Raw genomic sequence first — 20,126 nt, forward strand, 5'->3', positions numbered from 1 at the left:
ACATTTCCCCCTGTCTCTGCACGTCCCTGGCCTCCTCACCTAAAATTGCTACAAGTTTCCCTCCCCACACTCTCTCACCTGCTTCATTTTTCTCCTTGGCAACTATGATCATGTAATATAGTCTATATTTTGCTTATTCTTCTTATTAATTGTCTCTCCCATCACTAGAATCTGTGAGGAAAGCCATTTTTGGGGGTCTGTTGTGTCCACTGCTATATTCCCAGCACCTAAAACAGTGCCTGGCACTTTGTAGACAAAGTATTTGCCAAATGAGTGAATAAACCCATCACACAGAATAAGCCCCCGTCCCATGCTGACACAGAGTGACTGTTTGATCAGTTCCCTCTAGCTTAGCATCCCACCCACCACCCTCTAGAAGTCCCTCCCTGACCATCGGCCTCCTCCAGGAAGCCTTCCCTCACGGAGCCTCATCTCTTTCCCCTCCCTTCTGCCACCAGGCCCAAATCCCTGGTCTGGTACTCAAGGGACAAATGGGCTGTCTGTGTGGCTGGGTCTGTCTGTCTTTACCCAGCCTCTGTTCTCCCATGGGAAGAGGCTCTTCGCTTGAGCTATCCTTTGAGCTGCAAGGGTGTGGGCATCAGGGCAGCTGGGGAAGCAGCCTGGGGTGAGGCGTGTGCCAGATTCCTGAAATCAGCCTGCCACCTGCACTGTGGGAGCTTCCGGAGCCTTGATTCTGGGTCAAAGAGGTGCTGAGCACTGGGCATCAGGGAGTAGAGCCTAGATGGGTTCTGGGCTGCAGGGTTGTGGTTCCTGAACTCGCTGTTTGGGGGGGTCCTGACATAGGCACCTGAGTAGGTGATTTGCCACTGGCTGAGCTGGGAAGCACAAGAAGGGAACCAGGTTGGGAGAAGCAGAAAGAAATGAAGGAATCTCACGTGCGCTCGGTAAGGGCAGGGAACCAGGTTGGGAGAAGCAGAAAGAAATGAAGCAGAACTGCATTGTGTCTGGAGTTGGGTAAGTGGTGTGCGTCCTTTAAACGAGATTCCAGTGCTGCCATTTCGACAAGGCCATCAGAACACTCTGACATGACTTGTAAAAGCCCCTTTTCTATGATGCAAGGGCGCATCAGACAGTGTCACTCCATCCCACACTCCATCCCTGAGCTTCACCTAATGCCCAACACAGCCCATCCCAGAGCCTCGGGGATGGGATGTGGCTCAGTGCTGGTTGTTTTCACACAACCGAATTTTCCTCTGCATTCAAATGCCCTGCCGGGTTGTCTGTGGAACACACATGTCTGGATGTGCAGGGCAGCAGGGTGCATGGGACAGGAAAGAGAAGAACAATGGGTACCTGTACGTTGCTGGTGCCCATGCAAAATGGTGCAGCTGCTATGGAAGACAGTTTGGCAGTTCCTCCAAAAAAAACGTAGAATGACCACATGAGCCAGCAAGTCCACACCTATGTCTATACCCAGAAGATCTGAAGAGAGCGACTCAGACCCGTACATGAATGTTCATAGCAGCACCATTCACAATAGCCAAGACAAGTGTTTGGAAACAACCCCAATGTCCATCAAAAGAAGAATGGATAAACAATATGTGGTATATCCATACAATGGAGTATTATTCAGCCATTCAAGGGAATCCAGTCTGATACATGCTACAATGTGGATGAATCTTGAAAACAGTATATCAAGGGAAATAAGCCAGACATAAAAGGACAGATATTGTATGATTTCTAGGATACCTAGAATAGGTAAATTCAGAGAGATAGCAAGTCATTGGAGGCTACCAAGGGCTGGATGGAGGTGTGAGTGTGGGTTATTATTTAGTGGGTACAGAGTTTTTTTAAGGGTAATGAGAAAGTTTTGGAAATAGTGGTGTTGGTTGTACAACATTGTTAATGGAATTAACACTACTGAATTATACACCTAAAAATAGTTAAAATGGCACTTTCGTGTTCTGTATATTTTATCGCAATAAAAATATTCAGGAAAATTAGGGATTTTAGGGGAAAATAGGAGACAAGGAAATAATCCGTGAGGAGATAGGGATTTGGGAATCAGCAGTGACCAGATGGTAATGAAGGCCATGGGAGCGGAGGAGCTCACCCAGGGAGGGAGTGGAGACTGGGAGAGCAGACAGCCTGGCAAGAGCCCCAAGGACCCCCCCCCAGTGGTGGGAGGCACTGAAGGACATTGACAGGGCATGACTGGAGCATCAGGAAAACTAGAAGAAGCCTGGGCGCAGTAGTCAGTGCTCTTGATTGCAAATGACAGAAATCCAATTTGAATTAGTTTGGGTACAGAGGGGAATTGATGGTTTGTAGAAACATGGGGAGGGCAGGGGTGCCTAGGAGCCCCAGAAGCACCAGCTGGAGCCAGGTCTGGCTGTGTCTCTCCTGCTTGCCTCACCTCTGCTCCTCTCTGACTGTTGGTTCCTCTCTCCACATGCTGACAGGCTTTTGCACAGGGTCACCAGCTCCAAGCTCACACCTTCCCAAGTTTTCCTTAGAGAGGATTCAAATAATCTGGGGAGGAAGCTTGAGTGGCCCCGCCTGGAGCCCATATCCACCTGAGGTCCAGGCGCCGGGCTGCATGACTGACAGTCACCTACAGCTCCTCCATTTGGAGCCACGCTGGGCGGACAGCACATACAAGGTACGTGTGGTATGGGATGAGGTACAGAGGGAAGGCAGTTTACCTTGTGAAATGGCTCATGGCACAAGGACTGGTAGCATCCACTGGGCTTGGTGGTGAAGGAATCTCACGTGCGTTCGGTAAGGGCAGGGCCGCTTGGGTGCGGTGATGGGGCAGGGACCAGATCATAGCTGGTGGGAGGGAGTGGGAGCTGAGGAAGTCCAGATGGTGAGTGCAGACCTGTTTTGGGAGGTGCAGTTGGGAAAGCCAAGGGAGAGATAAGGAGGTGGTTGTGGGAGACATGGGGTCGAGGAAGGGTTTTGTTTTGGCTTTTGGATGGGAGAGATATGAGTCTGCTGAAATGCTGGGTTGCCAGGTGAGAGCTAGAGGTTGAAGAAGCAGGAGGGCAGGAAGAGGTGGGAGAGCAGGGGTCCTGAGCATGGGGTGTGGTGGGGTAAGGGAGGTTAAAGCAGTAACAGGAGTGGGCTCACCTCTTTTACTATGCTGAGGGAAGGAGGGAGGGCCGGTGTGGATGCAGGTTGGTCTGCAGGTCTGGGGGCAGTCAATGGGAGAGCATTCTTGGAAGCTTTTGCTTTCTCTGAGACATGGGATGAAGATCAGATAGAACTGGCTAGAAGTTTCGAGGAGAGTGGAGAAGCCTGAGAAGGCCAGACACCACCATGAACAACGGCAGAGAACCGAAGCAGAGAAGAAGGAGGGCTGTCAGGTGGGGCTAGAGAACACAGATTTGCAGTGACCTCACTCTGGTTGGCTCCTGGGTTCACTGGAGCAGAGCCCAGCACAGGGTGTAGCCATGGCAAGTACAGTTGGACTGATCTGGGCTAAGCAGGAAGGGCAGAGGGATGATGGGGATATTGGTTGGACAGCAGTTCATTCCAGTCATTATCTCAGCAAATATTGATTACCCTTTTACTGTATACCAGGCACTGTGCAGGGCCTGAGGATACATTTGCAAACCAGTTGGATACTGTTCTGGCCCTCAGAGAGACTGCAGTCTAGAAGGAAGGAGACATTAGTCTAAGAGCTCCCATGTGACATGAGGGTGGTGGGAGAGATTGCGGATCCCAAGCCTAGGCTCGATTCAGAAGGAAGGGAATGCAGGAAGGGCTGAGAGATTGGGAGAAGGGCAGGGGGTCAGGTCTGGAGGTGCCTATGTGTCCCCCTGTGGGTCTGTTGAGCAAACATGAACAGATGCTGAGGGAAGAGCTAGGTGAGACAGCTGCGGGGAAGCTGTGGTTAGAGATGGGGGTGACCTGCACCTGTCTCACCCTACCCTCCTTCCCTCCTGTTACAGTAGCTGACCTGTCCTTTTCCTGTTGAAGTCTGAGCCTCCATCTGGGCTCTGCATCCCATTCCCTCTGGCTCTATGGGGACTTTGACCTACTTTCCCCTCTACTGGATTCATTTCATCATTATTTAAATATTCTCAAGTCTCTCTCACTATAAAAATAAATTCATGACTGCTCCTATCCTTTGGCAAAAATACCCTTTCATTTTCTATTCTCCCAGCCACCATTTTCCAACCAGTTGTCCACACTTGCTATTTCCATTTACTTGGTCCTCGCTGTTCTCCCCTCCCCACTTCCCTGGGATCTGGTTTCTGCACCCCATTCTTTATAGATGATGCTAGATCATGGGTGCCAATGATATCTATGTAAATTGAATCAACACTTTTCAGTCCTTATCTAATTTGCCCCATGGCAACGTTTGGCCCTGGTGATCACTTTCTCCTTCTCTAGAGAGTCCTCTCCTAGAAAATTCTAGAAGTTCTAGAAACTTCTCTAGAACATTCATCTCTTGGCTTCTGTGACTTCATCTTCCTTCTTTGTGACATCATATTCCCTTGGCTTCTATGATACCAATTTACCCTGCAGTCCCCTTTGCTGGCTTTTCCCCATTCTATTTGGCCTTTAAGCCTTCATCCTAGGGGATCTTCTCATCTCTACCCCCACAGACTCTGTACAGTATCAGCCATCCTCACGGCTTGAGTTACCACCTACCATAGAAGCCCAGATACAAGATGACTCCAAATAAACAGCAACCCCTTATATTCCCAGTGAGGAGACCCTCAAAAGTTTGGGACCTGATTTGAATACATGAACTTTCAGTGTGGTTGAAATAATAATTTACTTTATTAACTTAGTTTGCTATCTATTTTTTTTCTTTCCAAGTTTTCATTTAAATTCCAGTTAGTTGGCATACAGTGTAAATTTAGTTTCAGGTGTAGATTTTAGTGATTCAACACTTACATACAATAGCTGGTATTCATCACAACAAGTGCACTCCTTAATCCCCATCATCTATCATCTAATCTATCTATCATCTATCTATCTATCTATCTATCCATCTATCATCTATCTATCATCTATTCCCATCCCCTATTTGCCCCATCCTCCCACCCCCCCTCCCCTCTGGTAACTTTCAGTTTGTTTTCTTTTTCTTTTCTTTTTTAGATTTTATTTATTTATTTGAAAGAGAGTGAGAGTGAGAGAGCACAAGCAGGGGGAGTGGCAGAGGGAGCAGAAGAAGCAGACTCCCTGCTGAGCAGGGAGCCGGAAGCCAGAAGTGGGGCTCAATCTCAGGACGTCAGGATCATGAGCTGAGCTGAAGCCAGACGCTTAGCGGACTGAGCCACCCAGGTGCCCCCAGCAGTTTGTTTTCTATAGTTAAGAGTCTGTTTCTTGGTTTGTCTCTCTCTTTCCCCACCCCCATGTTCGCTTGTTTCATTTCTTAAATTCCACTTAGGAGTGAAATCATATGGTATTTGTCTTTCTCTGACTGACTTCTTTCACTTAATATAATACTCTCTAGAGTTTGCTACCTATTTTAAGATCACATATTATGTAGAACAATGTAGTAAACCTATTATTTTTTCCTCCCCTGAGCAGTTTATGAAGCAATTTTATTTAAACTTCGAACATTTTTCCGTAACACCTGGGTTAACATAGTTAGAGTTTTGTTTGTTATCACTAACCTTTTACAGAATGCACAAACTTTATTTTTGCCCAAGTTATTTGTGACATAGTGCTTTTTAAATCTGTGAATGATACTGGAAAACTTTATTCTCTGCCTTAAAAGCCTGGTTGCATAATACTAGGTTGCGTAACTTAAAAAAAAAAATCATCTGGTAGGTGTGTATTTGTCATCGCCACAACATAACCACTTCCTTTACTGTTCTTAAAGTGTTTTTTTTTTGTTTTTGTGTTTTTTTTAAATAAAGGGCTTGCCTAGAAAGACAATACTCGCTATTGTAAGGTCATAGTACCAGGAGTAATGATTGAATCTGGGTGAAATGTCTTTCTCTCCATTTTTTTCTGATTCCACCCAGTGACTGCCACGGATATCCAGGACTTCATTGATTGGGGTTATTTCAGGCAAATGAGTTTCCCCCAAAGAGCATTCTGTTGTTCAAAATGCAGTAATTGAGAGCATGTGCCACAACCTGGGAGACTTTGTAAGGACTTGGGTATAAGACAAATCCTTCCTACTTGAGGGGTAATTTTGGAGCAGAATCTTATGCTGTGTTCAGGCATTTTGCTGACAATTCCCAAGTCAATATTTCCTGACCAGTCCTTCCCCCCGACCCCTCCCCGGCATCCAGCAGCCTACTAGACATCTCCACCTGGCCGTATTTTTATTGAGTGCCTACTATGTGTCGAGCACTCTTCTAGGTGCTGGTGGATAAATGGGTGGACATGACAGAGTCCCTGTTCTCAAGGTCCATTCTAGTGGGATGATACTGAGAATAGACATGTAAACAAATAACATTTCATTTACTAGTAAATGCTACAAAGAAGATAAAATGGGGTCACGTGGTAGAGAGTGACTGTGGCGCACGTGCTTCAGCTGGGGAGGGCAGGTCAGAAGTGGCCTCCTGGAGGAGAGGATTTCTGAGTTGAGATGTGAATGATAAGGAGACAAGTCATGTGAAGCCCTGGGGTGGGGGAGGAGTGTTGCCCACAGAAGCCCGTGCAAAGACTCTGAGATGAGAGAAGACCAGTGTGGGTGTGTGTGTGCAGAGGGGAGAGCCAAAGAAGAGGGGTTTGCAGAGGCAGCCAGGGTCTATCCGTGTAGGGCTTTGCAGGCCACAGCAATGAGTTTGGTTTATTTTCATTTTTATGGCCATTATGGGAAGCCACCTGGAGGGTTTTAAGCAAGGGAGTGACTTGACTGATCTTGGCAGAAGATGTCTCAGGCTGCCATGGGCAAGGGAGGAGGCAGGGAGCCAGCTACTGCAGCTATCCAGGGGCTCAATGAGGTGGCTTGGCCTGGGGGACGAGGCACTTGGAGATGATTGGAAGGGAATGAACTTTGAACCTGGAATTATACCCAGTATAACTTACTAGGGGTGTGGATGTGCTTATGAGGAAAGAGATACCTAGATTTTTGAACTGAGCAGCTGGGTGGGTGGGGGATATCATCTTCCAAGGTGGGAAGACTGGGAGAGAATGTAAATCTGTTCTCTGGTAGGGGGGTTAGGAGTTCTGTTTTGGATGACCAATAGGAAGTTGGATGCATGAGTCTAACACTCGTGGGTGAAGTTAGGTCCGAACGTATAAATGTGGGAGCCATCACTTTATAGATGGTTTTATAGATGGTACTGGACAAGATCACAAAGGGGAAAAGAGGCTAGAGAACTGGGCCCGAGGGCAGCCTGCATTTAGAGATCAGCAAGAGGAAGAAGAGGCATTGGTGGAGATCAAGGAGGACCCCTCAGCAAGGTGGGAGGGAAGCCAGGAGAGCATGCTGCCTGGAAGCCACAGAAGATGGTGTTTAAGGGGGCGCCTGGGTGGCTCAGTCGTTAAGCGTCTGCCTTCGGCTCAGGTCATGATCCCAGCGTCCTGGGATCGAGCCCCACATCGGGCTCTCTGCTCCGCGGGAAGCCTGCTTCTCCCTCTCCCACTCCCCCTGCTTGTGTTCCCTCTCTCGCTGTGTCTCTCTCTGTCAAATAAATAAATAAAATCTTTAAAAAAAAAAAAAAAAGATGGTGTTTAAGGAGGGAGCTCTCGATGGCCAAATGTTGCTGAGGCAGTAAGACGAGAATGAAGAACTGACCACTGGATTTGGCAACTTGTTGGCCATTGGTGACCTTGACAAGAATAGTCCTGACTAAAATGGGTAAATGCGATAACGGAGTGGAGACAGCAAGTGTAGACAACCTTTAGAGAATTTTGTTTTTTTGTAAAGGGGGTGGTAGCTGGAGAAGGATGGGGTGTCAAGAGGGAATTTGAAAAAGAGAGAGGACATTCTAGCATATTTACAGAACTGTGGGGCAACAACGGTGGAGCACAGTCCAGAGTAGGTGAGAGGTGAGGGCTCCAGTGTCCAAGTGGAGGGTGTGCCAGGAGCAGGGATGCTCATCCGTGTCCCAGCGGAGAAGGCAGGGTGAATGGGCACCTAATGTCTGCCTGTCAGCCGAGGAGGTATAGGGGAACGGGGACTGGAGCCTTGGGGAGAGAGGAGAAGGTATGATACAGTCCTCTTGGAGACTAGGGTTAGAGTTTTAGGAAAATGTAGAATTTGCTAGAGGGGCTGAGTGCCCACCTGAGGTCTGTGGTCAGAAGTTTCCATTGAAACCAGTCAGTCCAGTTGTGTTATTCTCCAGGTGCTCTGGAATGGGTGCCGCATGGAGAGTGGGGTTGTACTGCGGTTGGGCTCTTGCCTGCTGAGTAACTATAGCAGCAAGCAAAGGCAACGGAGCAGAGGATACATCTACGAAGGGCCCTCGGAGTCTAAGCTGGGGAAAGAGGGACGGGAGGTCATCGAGGGGGTGATGGACAGCGACACGGGGGAGGACCCATAGGTGTAGCAGAGGGAGGGCTAGAGCAGGAAGCAGATGGGTAGGAGGTGAGGAGCTCTTGGTACTGACCAGGTCTGGGGTCTGACTGATACCCCAGTCAGTATCAGTATGAGTTCCAAAGCCTGAGCACGTACGTGGGTGGGGTTTCACAGGTGAATAAAGATCGATGGAAACAAGGAAGTCAGGGCACAGAGAGGTGGGTGTTAGAGGTGAAGTCATCAGAAATGGTAATAAGTATAGTATTCGAGAGAGAGAAAGAGAGAAGGCGATCCAGGGGCTGAGCTGGTCCCGCAAAGAGAGGGGATAACCAGGATATCTTATGTACCTCTCTGACTCCGCATGTCTGTAACTGAAGTTATCTGTATCTCCCGCAAACTCGCTCCTCCACTGGGGAGATGGCACCACCACCCAGAGCAGAAACCTGGGTGTCACTCTGGTGCCTCTCCACCTGATCCCCACACCTACTCAAATCACCAAATCGATCTGATTCTATCTTGTAGGTCTTTCTTAAATCCAGCTACTTCTTCATCCCCACTGCACACACCCTTGTTGAGGCCATCGTTGTTTGTCACTTGGACGCTATGTCAGTTTCCAAATAGGTGACCCTGCCTTGGCCCCTCTGCACATTAACCAGAGGCACCGTGCCTTAGATCACGTCACTTCTGTGCTGAGTCTCTCCAGTGACTTCTTGTTGTCCTGAGGATAAAGTCCAAGATCATTAACAGGGCTTTACCAAGAAAGTGCTGCATGACAAAGCCCCTGTCTACTTCAGCCTGACTCTTCCCACGAGCCCCCATGCCAGGCTCCAGCCCTGCTGGGGTACTTCCCATCCTTGTCATCAGGCTTGCTCTCCCTCCGCCTGGCCACTCCTCCTGCTCAGCTTGGCAAAATTCTCTTCTTTCTCTAGGTGTCACCTTAAGAAGTCTCAAGGAAGGGGCACCTGGGTGGCTCAGTCGGTTAAGCGTCTGCCTTCAGCTCAGGTCATGATCCCGGGGTCCTGGGATGGAGTCCCGTGTTGGGCTCCCTGCTCAGCGGGGAGCCTGCTTCTCCCTCTCCCTCTGCACCTCCTTCCCCACCCTGCAAGTGTGGGCTCTCTCTCTCTCAAATGAATAAATAAAATCTTAAAAAAAAAAAAAGAAGCCTCAGGGAAGCATTTCCTGCATTCCTGGATGTTGGCTCCACCTTCCCCCTCCCCTCAGTACCCCGTGCTCCCCAGCATGCCATGAGCTGTCCTCTTCATGGCATGTAAACTCCATGAGATCGGGGACTGTATCTGATTCTTCCCAGATGAATCCTCAGCACCTAGCATGGGGCTTGTCATGTAAAAGTGAACAATAAATATTTGTTGATTTGAGTCCAATGGGAGATTCTCGAGGTGGAGCAGTTCTGGGTGAAGACAAAGTCCCAGGTGTGGTCCTGTGAGTGGGTAGCTAAATGGAGCAGAGGAGGAGGTCATGAGAGACACAGAGGGCATGGAATGAAAAGGACAGAGCGACACCCAGATGGTCCCCGCAGCCCTGGGCTGTGAGAGAATACCCAAAGACTCTGACTCCTCAAGTCTTTCATGAGCGGAGGAGCAATGAGGGGGCAGCAATGGGGGCGGGGCCGAAGGTGGAGGGGACAGATGGCAGGGGCCCAGCTGAGCGAAGAGATTTCAAGAAGGGGGAGGTGGAAAGTCTGAGAGTGGTAGTGAGGGTGGGGGGGGGGGTCTTGAGGGTGTGGGTGGGACTGAGGATAAAAGTGTCCCAGCTCAAGTGTTTCCCAGAGGATTCTTCCAGCTCCTCTGGGGCCTCGGGCTGCTCAGATGGTGTTCCGGCTCTGTCTGGCTCACCGGCTCGGGACTTAGGACCTCTGGGAACAGCTCCCATGAAGAGGGCTGCCACAGGAGTAGTCAGGTCCCCGGATGCCCTCACCCTATGCTGGCCCTGCAGCGGGCACCGGAATGGGGCCTCTGGACTCCCACAGGGAGTGGGCTGTGGCTGCTGGCCTGCACATGGGAGCTACGTTGGTCTGAGTAGTGTGGGGCCATCTGGTTCTGAACGGGTTGAGAGCCAGCCTGTTTTCTGGGATTGGGTGGTCACAGCTCTGGTCTGGATTGGAGGTAGAGCCACCCTTATTTCCTGGGACCAGGAGTTCAGTGGGTGGTATTGGTGCCCTGCCCATGTCCCCTTTACCGGGGGACACCCATTCCCTAGCTGCTATGAATACAGGGTGCTCGTGGCTTATAGCTGCCCCTGGAGAATTGACCTTGATTGGATAGGAGTCACCTACCCCTTCCTGCCAGCCCTCCTGCCCATGCGCTGGCCTGAAGCCAACGACTGACTGATACGGGAGTTCAAAGCCTGATGCCCTCTCCTCCGGCGGGGACGACTCAGCGGTGGGATGTACGGTCCAAAGGCCCCTCACCGCACCAGGGTCAAGGCTAAGTTTCCCTGAGCCCATACCCAGCTCGGCCTCCTCCCTAGCCTGCTTCCCTCGCTCCTTCCTCCGCATGCGCATGAATTCCGGCCACTGGCCCCACTTCCAGGGCCCTGACCTAAGATGCACGTGATGCCCGATCTCGTCCCATAGCTGGGGGAGGGGGAGGCACAGAGGCTCTCTAGGGACCACGGGAGACACAGCCCCCTGTAGACTCAGCGCATCTCTAGGCCAGTTTCCTCAACTATAAATGAAACATGTAGGCTAGATTTAGTTAGAACAGCAACAACGATGCAACTTATAAACAAATGGGAGGACAGCTTATCCCTGGCCGCCGTGCGGTGAAGGATTCAGGTAAACAAGACAAGTCCCTTCCCCCAAGCAGCTCATAGGCCATTTACTCATTTACCAAACATTTATTAAAGGTAGCTGGGGACCTGGGTGAGTCAGTGTCCTGCTCATGAAGGGCTCACGGACCGATGGGGAGAATGGCAGAGGCACAAGCTAGGCTTAAGGGCTCTAACCTTAAGATCTGAGGAGGGGTCCCAGGGGAGGAAGGAAGGGCATTCCAGGCAGAAGGAACCCATATCTGAAGGCCCGAGCTGTGACCCAGTGTGATGTGTCTGGTTGGGGACCCATAAGCCCTTTGGTTTTATTGGTGAGCATAAGGAGGGAGGAAGCAGGGGTGACGTCGGGGAGGTCAGCAGGGACCAGGTGGAGGGGCAGTGGGGAGTCGTGGTGGTAGCGGGAGAATTTTTGAAGCAGGAGGGACGCCACAGTCAGGTGCATGTGTAGAAAGACCACTCTGTCCCTGTGGTGGAAGAGCAGTGGGAGAGGAAGGGCAGACTCGGGAGGTTTAGGGCTGGAATTGGCCGGCTGTGGTACTGTACTGGGTTGTGCACCCTGAGAGGCTGGAAGATGGGAGGGTACGAGGAAGTCAGGCCAGCTCCCGGCTCGGACAGCTGGATGGCTGGTACACCATTCCTGGGGGTGGGGGTGGTGGGTGATGTGTGAGGAGGGTGGGTGCGGTCCGCTTGGGAGCTGCTGACTGGAGGAGACCTGGGGGCCTCCTGGAGGGTTGGTCCCTGGGCAGATGGTGGGAGGCTCGGGGACTCAGGGGCAGGTCCAGGCTGGAGGTGTGGTTCTGGGAGTGGTCGGGGTCTGAGTGGTGGGGGAGGGGGTGGGAGGATGAGGGGATGTGTGTCTGGGGAAGAGAAGGGGAATTCCTCAGACTTGAGGCTCTGTGAGGGACCCTTTAGCTCGGATGCTCTCAGCAGGTCCCTGGCCTGTGGGGATAGCCCCCTTGGACATCCTGGCAGACTCCCCATCCTGGGCTTGCTCTCAGCACCGTGCACCCCCTCCAGGCTTTCTCCTCCCACCCTCAGAGAAAACTCGCCTCCCTGAGACCTGGGCTGGACAGGGTGAGGGAGGCTGGAATGGTGGAGGCAGAGGCCTCCTTAACTACATGCATTCACCTGAGGGACTCTCTGAGAACTGAGCCACGCTGGGCCCAGGGTCTCCTGGGGTCTCACTCCTCCTGCCTTGGCCAGCTGCTTGCAGAGTCCAGAGACCCCTGGAGCAGCCTCTTGGCATTCCCACCAAGTCCTGGGGGTGCACTGTGTGTGTGTATGTGTGGCGTATGTTATGTGGCGTGTGGTGTGTGGTGTGTGTGTGTGTGTGTGTGTGTGATGGATGAGCTTGGATCTGAGGTCCCGGGGCTCAGGTGCTCACTGAGTGGTTGTGGCCTCCTTTCTGAGGTCCATGGTGAACCCCCCTGACACTTCTACCCGCCACGCCCCACCTGGTCTACAACATACTGGGAAAATCATATTTATTAACGGTTTTCACATATTCCATTACCATATACAAAATTCCCACCAGCCGTCAACCTCCCTCCCCTGGCGCTCAGGACCCAGAGACCAAACTGCTCTCAAGCACTGGCCCCCGGGTGGGCTTCCTGAGCGCTGCAACCGTCTTCCTCACCTGCCCTGCCGCGGAAAAGATGCCACCGCCCTGCCGTGGCTTTAGGGAACAGACCACGGCCCTGGTGGTCCTCGCTACCGACCTCACAGGTTATGGAAACCCACCTGCATCCACGGTGGCCGACCCAGCCTTCATTAAGACAGAGTTCCCATCTTGGGGGTGCTCTCCCCGGGAGAGGACATACGGGGGGCACGTGTCAGGCAGGTGGTCCCGGTGCCGAGACCGCTTGCGCCTCGGACTGAAGATCTCCAGGCACCTCTTGCCCACCAGGTAGGTGACCTCACTGAGGTTGAGCAGGATGCAGATCACAGCTGTGGCCACCATGAAGTAGGTGAAGACCTTCTTCTCTGTGGGTCGGGAGATGTAGCAGTCTACCGTGTGGGGGCAAGGTGACTCGGAGCAGGCCACCACCCGGGGCATGTCATAATCCTGGTAGAGGCAGTGGAAGATGTAGAGGAAGCTGATGTCGACAGCAGCCTTGAAGATGAGACTCAGCAGGTATGTCCACCAGAGCCCGCCCCGCTTCTTGCTTGGGTTGTCGTACAGGGTCGGGGCGTTGGGCCCGTGCTTCAGGCGGTGCTTGCGCTCGCGCTCCTGGCGGTAGGCCACGTGCATGACCACGAGCAGCGAGGGGCAGGTGACCAGGATGAGCTGCAGGGCCCAGAGGCGCACGTGGGACACGGGGAAGAACTCATCGTAGCAGACGTTGGGGCAGCCCGGCTGCTTGGTGTTGCAGACGAAGTCCTTCTGTTCATCATCCCACACCTCCTCGGCCGCCACCACGTACACCAGCACGCGGAAGATGAACACCACCGACAGCCAGATGCGGCCCAGCGCCGTGGAGTACTTGTTCACGCCGCTCAGGAGGGCCTGCAGGGATGCCCAGTTCATGCTGACAGTGTCCTTGCTTCCTCACGTGGACCGTCAGCACCCGTGAGCACCCACTCGTGGCGTGGGGGCCGCGAGGCTGGGAGAGCCTGGAAATGGGCGCCCTTTATTAAAGGTGCAATTGGCAAAACCCTTTCACAAACACTCTGTCATCACGTCTTCACTTGCAATGACTTGGTGGGGTCGGCATGGCCGTTACCCAGTTTCACAGGGGAGTAAGCTAAGGCCCAGGGAGGCACCCACCCAAGGCTCCCCAGCTGGAAGTGGCAGAGCTGGTCTTGAACCCCCACCTTCCAGTTCCAAAATCAGGGAAGATTTTATTCTATGAAGTGATAAATGGGACAATAATCATCTTGCACCAATGCACCCGCCAACTTCTTTGACCCCAAGTTTGAGCCCTGCGGATCACACGACTTCTACAGAAACAGCAAGAAGGTGTGGATTGGATGACTTGCCCTCCCTTTAGCTGCAGGAGGGGAGGGAGGTGTGTCTTTATTGTCCTCCAACTTCTACCGAGCACCCAACAGGAGCCGGGTCCTGTGCTGGGTGTGTTCCTATCGGCCTCTTTGGCGGACCCCTGAGTGATATCCGTCCTCACCGAGAGGCCCAGGACATCCCCAGCCCTGACATTTCCTCCCAGACTAAGCAGGCTCTTTGGAACCGTGGGGGTTTGGCACCATCCACCACTCCTCCCCCGCACCGGTGCTGAACGTCCTGACCACACTGGGTTCCTCTGGAATTCCAACCATTTCAGCTTTAGGGAGGGACTGGGGAAGGGACAGAGGCAGGATTCTGGCTTGGTCCTCCCCTCAACACTTGCTTTTGCTCTCAGGAACACCGTCCTTCTCTGTTTGCTAGCCAGCTCTCTTATTATTCCCGGTCAGGCCCCTGTCCTGTGTGCTCCGTCCTCCACAGCCCCTTATCTGGGGCGCCATCAGGTTCCATCTCTGGCCCCGGCCCCTCCCCTGTCCCTGACTCAGACCTCATCATCTTCAGAGCTTGTGACCATGAGACATTTTCCGAGTACCCTCCTCTGCAGAATAGATCACTGGTACTCAGATGGTCTGTTTTCCTGTCTCCTGTACGACTGTCAGCACCTGGAGGGCAAGCCTCTACAGCTCATCCAACCGTTTCCCCCGCACTCAGCACCTGGCCTGGTGAACACATGATAGATTTTGCTGAACTGAAACTCCTTCTTCCTGGTCCCTCCTCTTCCTTGTCTCTTCTCTGGTCCTCTGTCCTCCCTTTGGTCTGGCAGTACATCCCTCCCCCTCCTTGGGGTTTCTCCAGGGATCCTCTGTCCCCTCTGCTCCTCCCAGGAGCCCAGCCTGCAGCCCGAGTTCCCAGGAATCCTCAGCCCATCTGGTCCCTGCTTCCCAGCCCGGTCTCCTGCCCGATTCGGTCCTCACCTTTCCTGGGTCTAGCAGCGACTCTCCGGTCCGTCTGCCTGGGGGCCTCCCAGAGGCAGCTTTTGTTCCTCACTCCTCTGTTGGGTGGAGCTTTCTGAGCCAATGAGCCAAGGGAGAGTGAGCAGGTGGGCAGGGGGGTGGACTTCCCCGGGCACAGATTCAGAGCAAACACCTGTGGCTCTTTACCCCTGGCCCACACCTTCTCTCCAGCCTGGATGGGCAGGGTTGGGTCTGGCTCCCTGGGCTGGCAGGTATGTGGGTGAAGTTGTCTTTAGGGGACGGGCAGTGCAGGAGCCTGGTATTCTTATGCTAGGGCCCAGGTCAGCACCAGTGGCCCCTATCTGTTGCCCCTAGCCCCTTCCCATTGCCTTATTGCCCCTGGTCCCTCCATCCCCAGGCCTCTCTCCTGCCCTTTTCTTTGGAAGCACGGTTCTAAGGTCCTCAGTAGCTGACAAGTATGGAAAGGGGCCACCTTGATCCAGCCCAGGATCACATCCCACCCTGGTGGGGACATTTCTGGGGACTAGAGCTTGGGCTGTTGGTGAGCTGTGTAGGGGATGAGAGGGACGATTATGGTTCTTTTTGACAAGGATACCCGCTGCCCTGGCGGAGATGAAGAATGCAGGTCAGCAGCATGAAATGCCCAAGTTGGCACGGGGCCAGGCGCAACCTCGCTGTCCGTCCTTTATTGGCCTGGGCCTCTAAGGAAGTCAGGGTACCTCCCAGTGGGCATGCAGAGGGGCCTTGGGCCTGCGTCCTGGCTGTTCTGGTGGCTGGGATAGTGAAGGTTAATGTGCAGCCAGGGAGGGGCTCCTCTGCTTCATTTCCCACAAGCATTTATTGAGCACTTCCTAATACCAATGATTAACATTTATGTGGCCTTTTACAGCTGGCTTACCCCATCCACAGCCATGAGCTCATCCAGTCCCCCCCGCCCCCCCACCCCGGTCTCCGTATTATTAACCCATTTTTGAGAGGAGCTGAAGTCCCTTTCCTAGAGTCCCAGTGGAGCTTGGGTTCAAATCCAAGTGTTCTGACTCAAAAGTTCATGAACTTTCCATTGCAACACACAGCTCCCCACAGGCTAAGCCCCATTATGTTTGCAGATAGCCCTCGGACCTCAATTTGCAACTGGGGATAAAGGCTTGTTTTGAGCATGAGCAGGTGGCATGACCCCCAGAAGTGCTGGGGACCCTTTTCCAGGGGAGGGGATGGTCCCCTCACCTGGCTGGATCAGGTCCAGCCCTTTGCAGGGGCAGAGAAGTTGACCCCGTGATCTGAGACGGGTCGCAAAGGCTGAAGGACCAAAGGGCACCTTCAATCAAGTGGATGAGTTGACTTTTATTAAGCCTTGACCGTGCCCCCTCCCCTGAAGGTACTTGCACATCCATTCTCTAAATAAACCCCTCCGCACAGCAACCACCCTGTGACGTGGGCTTCACCTCCATTTTACACAAAGGGAAATGAAGTTTCGGCTCAGAGGGGTCACTTGCCCAAGGCCCCACAGCTGCGGCAGGGGCCGGACCCTCCCTGCTGCCTGCCCCCAAGGCTGTACTTATGGGACATGCTGGGCCCTCTCCACCAGGTTTGACCAGGCGGCTCTCACAGGATGGTCTTCTTCACATGGTCTCGAGGGAGGTCTGGTAAGAGAGGAGGGTGAGAGTCTGAGCCCAGAAAGATGAGGTCGCCTGAGAGGAGGTCTTCCCCCTTGCAGGACGAGGTGGCCCAGTCCGGGCAATGGCCCACGCCAGTGGCCCTGGCTCTCCTCGCTGCCAAGCCCTCATGGCACCTCTTGCTCACCAGGTAGGTCAGCTCTATGAGGTTGAGCAGGATGCAAATGGCAGCTGTGACCACCATGAAGAGCGTGAAGATGTTCTTCTCTGAGGGCTTGGAGATGAAGCAGTCCACCATATTGGGACACGGAGCTATGTGGCACTTGACCACATGAGGGAGGGTGTATTTGGGGTAGAATGAGTGGAACACATAGAGGAAGGCAGTATCCACGCCGGCCTTGAACACCAGGCTGCAGACATATGTCCACCAGAGCCCGCCCCGCTTCTTACCGGGGTTCGGGTAGAGACGCCCGCCATCCTCCCCCACTACCTCTCGGTGCTTCTTCTCCCGAGCCTCCCGGTAGGCCACGTGCATGACCACGAGCAGTGAGGGGCAGGTGACCAGGATGAGCTGCAGGGCCCAGAGTCGCACGTGGGACACGGGGAAGAACTCGTCAAAGCAGACGTTGGAGCAGCCCGGCTGCTTGGTGTTGCAGTCAAAATCCTTGTGGTCGTCACTCCACACTCGCTCAGCCGTCACCAGGTAGACCAGCACGCGGAAGATGAAGACCAGAGACAGCCAGATGCGCCCAAAGGCTGTGGAGTACTTGTTGACCCCGCTCAGGAGCCCTTCAAAGATTCCCCAGTTCATAGTGGACCCAGGTGTTGGCTGTTCCTGCTGGGAAATAATCATAATTTCCCACATTTCTAGAATACTGACTCTGAGCACCTATGGAAATATATCATCTGTATTCAATTCTCACAGTCATAGAGGAGCTAGGTTCTGTTATTGTCCCCATTTTACAGATGGAAAGGGGGGTTTGGGGGGTTATAAAGGTTGCACAACTATTAGGTGCAGAGCTGGGATTCGAACCCAGGTAATTAAATCCGGAACCCATAAAAGTGGGGGAAGGTGGGTCCAGGGAGCCACTCTTTCCTCCCGGGGCCAAGGCTCTGGCCTTGCGGTCCTGCAGAGTGAAGGCTCGAGTAGGTGGGACATTCTGCCCTCTCCCTCTGTTTCAACCCTGGCCCTCCTCCTCAGGGCGCGGAGCCTTGGGAAGACTTCTCTCCTTTTGAGCCCCGCTCTCTCCTCTTAGCCCCTCCTAAGGGGAACCTGCTCCTTGCCCTTTACTTGGCTTAGGGGATTGGGCAGGAGAGGCTGCTGGAACTTTGTCCCCAAACTCCCGTCTGGTCTAACACTCAGTAAATATCCAGGTGATGTCTTGCTCAGGTGCAGCGCACTTGAAGCAAGGCCAGTGGCAATCCAGCTGAAAGATGAAGTAGGGAACAATGGTTCTCTTTATCCTTTACCCTGGTATTCTGGGGATTCCCAAACTGGTGTTCTTTGGAACCCTGCCCCATGGTTTGGCAACAGGAGCAGTGAGAGAAAAGGATTCTGTGTTCAAGAAAGGTAGGCAAACATAGGTTCAGCAAAGTTCAATAGGTCTCTTTCCTTGACCAAGCTAATACATTGACACTTGAATCCCCCAAACGGAAGGAAAATGTAGCATTGTCTGAACTCCTTTGACCCCAGAACCCCACCCCCCCCTTTTTTTATCATTGTGTGGAACAGTCTTGTCAAAACAGCAAATTGGGAAATGCTGCTCTGGTCAGTTTTGCTGGTGAGTTTCGTGCAATGAACACATCAGATTAGGGAATGTGACTACCATTCAGAGCAAGAGACTCCCACTTCCTCTCTTGGAATTCTTCTGCCTGGTTCCTGGTGGGGCTGTGGGGAGGTTGGGGTGTCCCCTGAGACCCAGGCACTGTGGTCTCACCTGCTGGGCTCCCCTGGGACCTCAGGGAGCCCGCACAGCCTCTTGCTCTAAGGGGTTCCTGATGCCCTTCCCAGTGCCCGTGTAAGCACTGGTCCCCGTGCCGTCCTGACCGCCGGTGGGATCTGCTACAGATGATCAGGGTGGTGGTAAGGGCCAACGGTTCCTGGGTATTTATGCGGCACCAGGCACTGTTCTCAGCACTTTGCATGAACCAGTACAGCAACTGTATGAAAGGGTATGATATTTTTTAATTCCCAATTTACAGATGAGGAAAGTGGAGCACAGAGAGGTTAATTAATTTGCTCATAGTTGCACAGCTGGGAAGCTGCAGAGCCGGGATTTGAACCACACTCTGGGCCTGGGCCCCTTTCTTTAAGTTGCAGGAAGCTGCTTGCCCATCTGGTCTGTGCCCAACCTCTCCTTCACCAGGTGGATGCCAGGTAAGAGAGGCTGGAGGTGTCTCTGCTCTCACCCTGTCTCTCCACTGTTCTGTCTCTACCACCTACCGCTTGGTCGTGAGTCATCAGCTTGTCTTTGCTCAGTCCTGCATAAGGTGGGCGGGACTCCTGGCAGCTTGACAGGGAACTGCCCGAGAGGCTCCAGCCCTCAGTCCCCAGAGGCTCTTGGCCCAGCCCTCCTGGGGTGTGGTGGGTGGGACTCCGCAAGCCCAGGCAGAGCTGCTTTGCTTGCTCAGCTCCTGGCACCCCTGTGAGCCCTTCTTGCACTTGGTCCCTGGCTCCCACCTCTGCTCAGCTGGGGAGAGCAGGAAGAACGCAGAGCAGAGGAGGGAGGAGCCCTCCGTTCCTGTCCCATCTGACCCAGGGTGGTAGATATGTCCAGGCCACCTCTGGCCTCACCACCAGAGAAGTCTCCCCCTGCCAGGCATGCCAGGGTCCATCTGGACCCAGGGGACCTTACCTGGGTGGCTACTCCTCAGGGCTCTCTGTGTAATGGCTCCTGGTAGCTGGAAGTCGGACTCAGCAGGCAGCTGGAACTCATGTCAGAACCAGGGAGGGCGTCTGGGCAGCGCATTCCCGGGACAGGGCCTGCAGAATCTGCAGGCATCCTGGGTGTGCCTCTGGCCTAGGAGGAGGAGTTGCTGCGCCTGACCCTGCCATTGGCTGGGCCCCAGCCTCCCCAGCCTGCCTCTGCTGAGGCCCAGAAACTTAAGGGTTCATGGTTCACTCTTCCAGGGGCACTGAGCCCAGAATCCTGGCATCCTCTGAGGGGAGAACCACAGGTCCACTCTGAGCCCCTGCTTGTCCTCTCATCCCTGGCCTTGTGTGGGAGGAGCTGAGGTCTGTCCCGCCCTCTCATCCTTCTCCAGAAAGTCCCCATGCTACTTCTTGGGACTCTAGGGGCTGCTCTCTGGCCTTCCATTCTTCTGGCTTCAGTTATTTTCCATAACGCCGTGACTCCCAGACTCTGTCTCCAGCCCACATGCTTTTGCCCCAT

The 20,126-nt window shown here is 53.2% G+C and overlaps 2 protein-coding genes across 4 annotated transcripts; both read right to left on the reverse strand.

Annotated features, from left to right (window-relative positions):
- Positions 1 to 12,655: 12,655 nt before the first annotated feature.
- GJB4 (gap junction protein beta 4) lies at positions 12,656 to 16,001 on the reverse strand. 2 transcript variants are annotated; one of them, XM_036065290.2, is made up of 2 exons: positions 15,122 to 16,001; positions 12,656 to 13,801 (listed from the first exon to the last, which is right to left on the reverse strand). In XM_036065290.2, exon 2 carries the CDS (start codon positions 13,713 to 13,715, stop codon positions 12,915 to 12,917), a length of 801 nt encoding a protein of 266 aa, XP_035921183.1. In that variant the 5' UTR covers positions 13,716 to 13,801; positions 15,122 to 16,001; the 3' UTR covers positions 12,656 to 12,914. The 2 variants fall into 2 exon arrangements, with proteins under 2 accessions (XP_035921183.1, XP_077927868.1); XM_078071742.1 differs by having other exon boundaries at positions 12,656 to 14,034.
- A 441-nt stretch (positions 16,002 to 16,442) lies between these two features.
- Positions 16,443 to 19,721, reverse strand: GJB5 (gap junction protein beta 5). Of its 2 annotated transcripts, none has more exons than XM_036065285.2 (2): positions 19,590 to 19,721; positions 16,443 to 17,572 (listed from the first exon to the last, which is right to left on the reverse strand). In XM_036065285.2, the coding sequence occupies exon 2, from the start codon at positions 17,543 to 17,545 to the stop codon at positions 16,724 to 16,726; it is 822 nt and encodes a 273-aa protein (XP_035921178.2). In that variant the 5' UTR covers positions 17,546 to 17,572; positions 19,590 to 19,721; the 3' UTR covers positions 16,443 to 16,723. The 2 variants fall into 2 exon arrangements, with proteins under 2 accessions (XP_035921178.2, XP_035921179.2); XM_036065286.2 differs by having other exon boundaries at positions 16,443 to 17,569; positions 19,590 to 19,714.
- Between the last annotated feature and the right edge of the window lie 405 nt (positions 19,722 to 20,126).

This window comes from Halichoerus grypus, chromosome 5 (assembly GCF_964656455.1).
Source record: "Halichoerus grypus chromosome 5, mHalGry1.hap1.1, whole genome shotgun sequence".
In the NCBI taxonomy this organism is placed as follows: domain Eukaryota; kingdom Metazoa; phylum Chordata; class Mammalia; order Carnivora; family Phocidae; genus Halichoerus; species Halichoerus grypus.